This window comes from Sander lucioperca, chromosome 1, assembly GCF_008315115.2.
Source record: "Sander lucioperca isolate FBNREF2018 chromosome 1, SLUC_FBN_1.2, whole genome shotgun sequence".
NCBI lineage: Eukaryota > Metazoa > Chordata > Actinopteri > Perciformes > Percidae > Sander > Sander lucioperca.
The window spans coordinates 5998133-6005632 of record NC_050173.1 but is presented as its reverse complement, the minus strand read 5'-3'; the positions used below and the strand labels follow the sequence as shown (position 1 = coordinate 6005632).

Here is a 7500-nt window from a genome sequence, read left to right as displayed (position 1 = left end):
GTGTGTGTGTGTGTGTGTGTGTGTGTGTGTGTGTGTGTGTGTGTGTGTGTGTGTGTGTGTGTCAAGTCTAATTTATTTATAAAGCATTTTTTTCTGCTTAGTACACCATTTCCCGACAAGCCTGCTACACACAGAGGGCATAAATACAGATAAAACCAGGGAGAACAAACAACAGAATATAAGAGTGTGAGTGTGCGTGTGTGTGTGTGTGTGTGTGTGTGTGTGTGTGTGTGTGTGTGTAGGTGTGTGTGTGTGTGTGTGTGTGTGTGTGCAGTCAGCTGTATTTATGATGCACTCTGAGTTAAACAGGTTAGTCGGACAGAAAGTGTTTTATGGTGCTGCAAAGAACAGAGAGATAAAAACCAAGAGAGGAAAGGAAATTATATATATATCTACAGTACTATATCTGTGTGTGTGTGTGTGTGTGTGTGTGTGTGTGTGTGTGTGTGTGTGTGTGTGTGTGTGTGTGTGTGTGAGAGAGAGAGAGATCAGATTTATATGTAAAGCGAACAGGCTCAGCAAAAAGTGTTTTTCCTGGAGCATCAAGGACAAAATAACATGTTAAATAAATAGAAAGAAAAAAGGAAAGGACATATATATATATATATATATATATATATATATATATATATATACGGCCACAGAGGGTTTGTGTGTGCTGTTATCTTTATCTTTATTTTCACACTTTGTCTCACTTTATATTGTTAAATTGTCAGATAAAAACTGTAATGTAAACAACAAGCTAAAGGAGAGATGGTGTTACTGGGGGGCTTTAATTGTGAAATCTCTGCAGGAAGGAAGAGACTACTGTTACATATATAATATATATATATATATAAACAGAGGTGGAAAAAGTACTAAAAGAGTAAGATCCTTTTTGTTTAACATGAAACAGCCCCGAAATCACCATCACCAAACTCCACCAGACTCCATGTAAATAATCAGGACTTTTATCATCGTAAAACACACTTCATTCAAAGTGGACAGAAACTAAATAAAACTATTAAAAGCCGTCTTGGTTCATCTTTCCACTGTTCCAACAATCACCACTCTGGTTTGGTTGAAATAAACCCTTAATTCAGCCATTTACATGTGGAAATATGCTGGCTCTATACACGCTAAAAGTCCTGATTATTTACATGGAGTCTGGTGGAAATATGCTGGCTCTATACACGCTAAAAGTACTGATTATTTACATGGAGTCTGGTGGAGTTTGGTGATGGTGATTTCGGGGCTGTTTCATGTTAAACTAAAAGGATCTTACTCTTTAACTAAAAGGTCTATCTCTGTAGGGATCCTTTCATAATGTTTACTGTAACTGAGTGTTTTGTACTGTACTTTTACTGCAGTAAAGTATCTGAGTACTTCCTCTCCTCTCTATGTGGATTTCACCTCATGTTGACTTCCTTTGAATGCAAACGAGAGTTCATCTGGTGTGTGTGTGTGTGTGTGTGTGTGTGTGTGTGTGTGTGTGTGTGTGTGTGTGTGCAGTCTCCATAGTGATGGGCGTTCCCAGTGTGAAGAGGGAGGTCCACTCCTACCTGACGGACACGCTCACCTCTCTGATGTCAGAGCTCAGCCTGGCCGAGAAAGAGGACTGCGTCATCGTCGTCTTCATCGCAGAGGTCACTGTGTGTGTGTGTGTGTGTGTGTGTGTGTGTGTGTGTGTGTGTGTGTGTGTGTGTGTGTGTGTGTGGATAATTGACCGTGAGGGTGTGCATTGATGCATGCTTTCTAAAGGTCAGTGGTTTAATTAATGAACCCCAAGAAACACACACACACACAGAGAGATAATGTCAGTATTTAACGTCTGTGCTAATGCTAACCCCATACTGCTGCAGGAAATTAAAACAATGATGACGTGTGCGTGTGTGTGTGTGTGTGTGTGTGTGTGTGTGTGTATGTGTGTGTGTGTGTGTGTGTGTGTGTGTGTGTGTGTGTGTGTGTGTGTGGAGCTCTCAACTAGGGCTGCAACTCACAATTATTGTCATCGTCTTAATCTGTGGATTATTATCTTGATGAATGGATGAGTTTTTTGGTCTCTAAAAAGTCCGAAAATTGTGAAAAATGTGGATCATTATTTCCCAAAAAGCCAGAGATGATGTCCTCAAATGTCTAGTTTTGTCCACAACTCAAAGATCTTCAGTTTCCTGTCCCAGAGGAGAGAAGAAACTAGAACAATATTCACATTTAACAAGCTGACATCACATAAATTCCACGGCTTTTGCATAAGAAATGACTCAAACTGATTAATCGATTATCAAAATATTTTGCGATTAATGTAATAGTTGACAACTAAACGATTAATCATTGCAGCTCTACTCTTTATCTGTTATTTATCTCACTTGCTTCCTGTCTGCCACTCATTGGTTCCTACTGAATACTTTTAAAATACCTCACAAATACACAGTTTTCATGTTAACAGTTTTTGCCCATTGCTTACACACTAAAAACGAATGCTTAGACCAAAGCCTCAATACCTAAACTTCTTATATATGTTAAACACAGTGTAACCATAGCTTAAACACATTGTCAACTTTGCACTTTGTTTGCAGTGTTTTAACACACTTATTGCGAAACCCTACACACGTTTTCTCACATTAAGACACTGTTCAAAAAATAAATCTCCTGTTATCATTGGGACAACACTCTGTTCAAAATGCAAAATTCATCTGGCAATTGTAGGAACTTACATACACACATAAAACAGAACACCAATCGGTCTGAGCCTTACTGTACGTCCACGCCGCCGCCGACTTGATCTTCTAAAGATACAGGAAGTCATTCATTTTCAATGGAAGCTGCTTCTCTCAGCTGCAAGGAGCAGCAAATCTGTCGGCGTCACGTTTTGGGCGTTTTGAGCGACCAGAGCGTCAATCAGAAAGTTGAAAGTAGGTCAACTTTATGGTAATGAGCTATGACGCGGTTCAGCAGCAACCAATCAGAATATAGACGTCCTTCACGCTGGCTGATTCCAGAGAAACATACGATGTAAACTTTGGTTCCTACCAAAACATTAGTTCAGAGAAAAAGGAGGAGAAGCTCATCATGGCCGTTGCTGGGTTCCCTATCATTTATGATATTTGCGTATAGGGACCAGTTAACGTTACCTGCCGGTCACATGGTCTCTAAACAGTCCGCTCACGGTGAAGTCCTGCACGGATCAACAGCTGGCGGCTGCTCGCTCTGCCTGCACGCTGCTGCGGTTCAGCGGCTAACGAGCGAGCTAACTGCTAACAGACACCGCTGCGACCAACAACCAATACCCATTCTGTCATTATATATGTCATTTATAAAAGGTTTCTAGTGTCAGTGTATTGGCCGTGCAGTGGCTGCTTGATCTTTTTCCATGATGAACATAGAATGCTGCTACGTCAGAGCGGCCAAAGCCTCAAACAGCTTCCCCGGACTTTCTGACCAGCGTCCTCGACCGGGCGGCCAGAGCTTCTTTGCAGCTCAAGTCGGCGGCGGTGTGGACATACAGTCAGCACTACAAATAGGACGTGGAAGAGACAAGTGTTTGACATAATGAGCCAAATTCTGCAAAAAGTGTGTAAGCAATAGGCAACAACTGTAAAACGAGACTCTGTAATTTCCTGAAACAGCTGCTCACCGTCTCATCTGACGTAACTACCAGCCAGAACTCACTGGCCCCAAAATGTTCTAGCTTTACCGCAAGAGATTTCTTCCCTCCAAAACCACAATGAGATCATCACAGGAGCCTAAAAGGAGATGTGAAGTTGGACAGTTTCTTGTGTGTGGGTCGGGTTTACGCCGTGAGGCTCCAACTGAACCCATAGACTAGAGGGCTGCATTGGGATTGGATCCCGCCGGGTCCCGCGGGACCCAACGCAAATCTCGCGGGAGCGGGCGTTTTTAACTTTGCTGCGGGCGGGAGCGGGCAGCTAAAAAAAACACTGCGGGATCGGGATGTAGCCTGGAACCCCCCCCACGCCAGCAGAAACCATAGATATACATATATACTGACTGAGTATATACTGTATAGGCCATCTATGAGCTGACACCAGCGTGTCTGAGCCTCCCAGGACGGGGGAGCTCCGAGCCGAGGCTCCGTCCACCCTCATCCTCGGCTCCTTCCTCCCCCTCTCTCCCTCATCCTCGGCTCCTTCCTCCCCCTCTCTCCCTCTCCTCTCTCCCTCTCCTTCTGCTCCTTCCTCCCCGTCTAACAGCAGCAAGCACCTGCCTTCTTTGCCTTCATCTTCTCCCTATTAACCTATAAAATGACGTGTTTTCTCATGCGGGACGGGAGAAGACATAACATCAATGCATCTCTATTATTGTGCGGGCATAAATTCTCAGAGTTTTGCGGGTGCAGGCGGGAGTGGACGTACACGTTGCGGGAGCGGGCGGGAGTGTAACACACATGTTGTGGGTGCGGGCGGTAATGGTCAGAAATTCGCCGGGAGCGGGATGAAGAAAACAGTCCCGCGTGGGGCTCTACCACAGACTGTAAAAGAAAATGTTTACTGAGCTAAAATAAATCAAAGTGAGAAGTCGGCTCATTTTCTCAGAGACTTCTATAGAAACAGACTTCTTTTTGGTGCCGTTGGAGAGAAAAGTTTATTATTCTACGGATTTCACAAATTTCAGTAAGACACGTTATGCCGTAAACCGTTTAAATCTGCACTCGACTCACATCAGGCAGTGACACAGCTTTAAGGTGTCGCCCCCTGCTGGAAGTTAAGCTGCTTACACACCGACCAGACGGCCGACCGCCGGCAGTAAAGCCAGTCAGACTGATCAGTCTCCCCGAGTTGGTCTAAAAAGTTCCTCAGAACGAGACGTAATACGTCTCCATAGCAGCAGGCGGCGCTAATCTGTATTATCGCCCAAAAATGAAAACCGGCAGCTGATTGGACGAACACGTCACGTGGGTCTGGTTTCTCCGGAAATTCACAGCCAGACTGTCATGGCGGCTCGTTCAGAATACGATCTCATATTGGACTAAAATAGTTCACCGAAACGTGTTTCTGAAAACATTTGAAGAGAGAAATAGGCCGTGCAGTTGCTGAATCTGTCTTCATTTCAGATCAACAAAGGTCAGTTTAAAAGATTTTCATCAGATTTTGAGAGACTCTACAGAGTTTCCCGCAGCACTTTGCAGCTCGGGCGGCCCGCCTAAGCTGGGGAACCCTACCGCCTTAACCAGGTCGTCAAAAAAAACATAAAAAATCCGTTGCACAAAAGGCCGTCAAGTGCATCTTGGACAATAGCGCGGACGCGCTTCACACCGCGAGCGGGCACGCGCGCCACACGGCCGAAATGAGAGAAAGAAAAAGAGACGTGGTCCGTCGCTGTCTGGAGGAGAACTAACCAGTTGATATTGCCTGTGTGTGTCCGTGAGAACAATCGCCATTTCACCGTCGCGTGTGCGTCAGAGATTCGGTGCAGATCCACCTGCCCGTGCGACGCTTCTGTCGCGTCGCGCTCCACTCTATTCCTCTGGGTGACGTTAAGCGACTTCAACGTGCACGGAAAGCATTCCGGGAAGGCGGCGTTGCATTTGAGAAAATGTTGCGCGTCAAGAAGCTCGCCGATGCCCATCTTTATGCAAATGAATCCGGTGAACGCGGTGCGACTATCCAGTAGAAGTAGACGAAAATCTTTTAAACTGACCTTTGTCGATCTGAAATGAAGACAGATTCAGCAGCTGCACGGCCTATTTCTCTCTTAAAATGTTTTCAGAAACACGTTTCGGTGAACTATTTTCATAAAATACGAGATCTTTTTCTCAACGAGCCGCCATGACACTCTGTTGAAATTCTCGAGAAGCCACACCCACGACACGCATTCGTCCAATCAGCTGCCGGTCAGGGGCGTGGAGCATCAACCATGGATCTATGACGTTGCGACACCACGCTTCAGTCGTGTCGGACATATGGATCTGTACCGTTTGTCAACAGATGTGGTCAGCTGGGGCACGCCCTGCAGAGACGGGGTGATGGACTTACCGGAGCGTTGGCATACGGTGGGCAGAGAACATTTCTATATGTGTCTCTGTCCTGGTCTTCACATCAGTGAGGCTTTCTTCTATGACGAAGTGACTGGAACTATCATCACCTCTCACGGTGGATTCTCAACGTCCCGGCTGCTGCTGCCCGGTCTTTGAGACACAGCTATTGTCGGTTTGTTTTTAATCACTACACGCGGTTCACAACACACGGTTAGTTAGCGTAGTTACACCCAGTGAAATGACGTGTCCTGTTTTTATTTCAGCATACTATCTGCTGGAGTGAGTGAAGCTGTGGGCTGAGCTCTGTTATCTCAGAGCAGAAGAGTTGTTGGGCGAAGTGGAAGAGAGCGAGTCACGGAGGATAATGGAGCAATGCCAGGAAAACTGTTATAGCACTTTTTTTGAAAATAGTTCAATGAGCTTAAAATTGCACATTACAACTGTTGTTTTGCGTGTAGTACGGAGTACTATGCACTACCCCCCCCCCTCCCGGTCAGATGGCAAACCTACCACCTTAACTATCCTTTTTGTCTGCTTTTTGTCACCTTATCATTACCTTTTTGTATCATTTTTGTCTCCTTTTTGTCTCCTTTAACATTTCCTTTTTGTCTGCTTGTTGTCACCTTATCATTACCTTTTTGTCTCCTTTTTGTCTCCTTTTTGTCTCCTTTAACATTTCCTTTTTGTCTCCTTTTTGTCACCTTATCATTACCTTTTTGTATAATTTTTGTCTCCTTTAACATTTCCTTTTTGTATCCTTTTTGTCACCTTATCATTACCTTTTTGTATCATTTTTGTCTCCTTTTTGTCTACGTTAACATTTCCTTTTTGTCTCCTTTTTGTTTCCACCACGCCCCCGAGGCAATATTTCGCTGGCCAAAATTAGCTTGGTGTTTCGCTGTGTGGAAACCTACCGTAACCCTTAACGCTCCTCGTCTTCAGCCTCAGACTCTTTATATATTTAGTGTCATGTTAAATGATGCTTTCTGCAGAGACATGATAGATGTTCAGGTAGCAGAGCAGCAGCTCTGATCACAGACGTCTTCCTGTGTTGTGGATCTGCGGGGGGGCTCGGAGGATTTGTGTTTCCCCGCTAAGTTACGTGATGAGCTCTTCTGCTCTTTCAGTGCAACACGCTTTGGTCATTTAAAATTCATGCTACACATCTCTATACTCTAAAAGCTTTGAGTGCTTTAGCTGCTCGTTGTTCGTGTGCAGAAACAAACTCTGCCGAGACGCTTGTCTCCTTTTTGTTACCTTTTGGTCTCCTTTTTGTCTCCTTTTTGTTACATTTATGTCTCCTTTTTGTTGCCATTAACATTACCTTTTTGTCTCCTTTTTGTTGCCTTTTTGTCTCCTTATCATTACCTTTTTGTCTCCTTTTTGTTGCCTTTAACATTACCTTTTTGTCTCCTTTTTGTTGCCTTTTTGTCTCCTTATCATTACCTTTTTGTCTCCTTTTTGTTGCCTTTAACATTACCTTTTTGTCTCCGTTTTGTCTCCTTTTTGTTACCTTTTTGTCTCCT

At 44.3% G+C, this 7500-nt stretch overlaps 1 protein-coding gene across 1 annotated transcript in view; it reads left to right on the top strand.

Annotated features, from left to right (window-relative positions):
- mgat4b (alpha-1,3-mannosyl-glycoprotein 4-beta-N-acetylglucosaminyltransferase B) overlaps positions 1-7500 on the top strand; it is a 126969-nt gene that overhangs the window by 80837 nt on the left and 38632 nt on the right. Inside the window, exon 4 of the mRNA XM_036006489.1 lies at positions 1492-1625. Within this exon, the coding sequence (XP_035862382.1) occupies positions 1492-1625 (134 nt within the window). The remainder of the gene's footprint in view (positions 1-1491; positions 1626-7500) is intronic.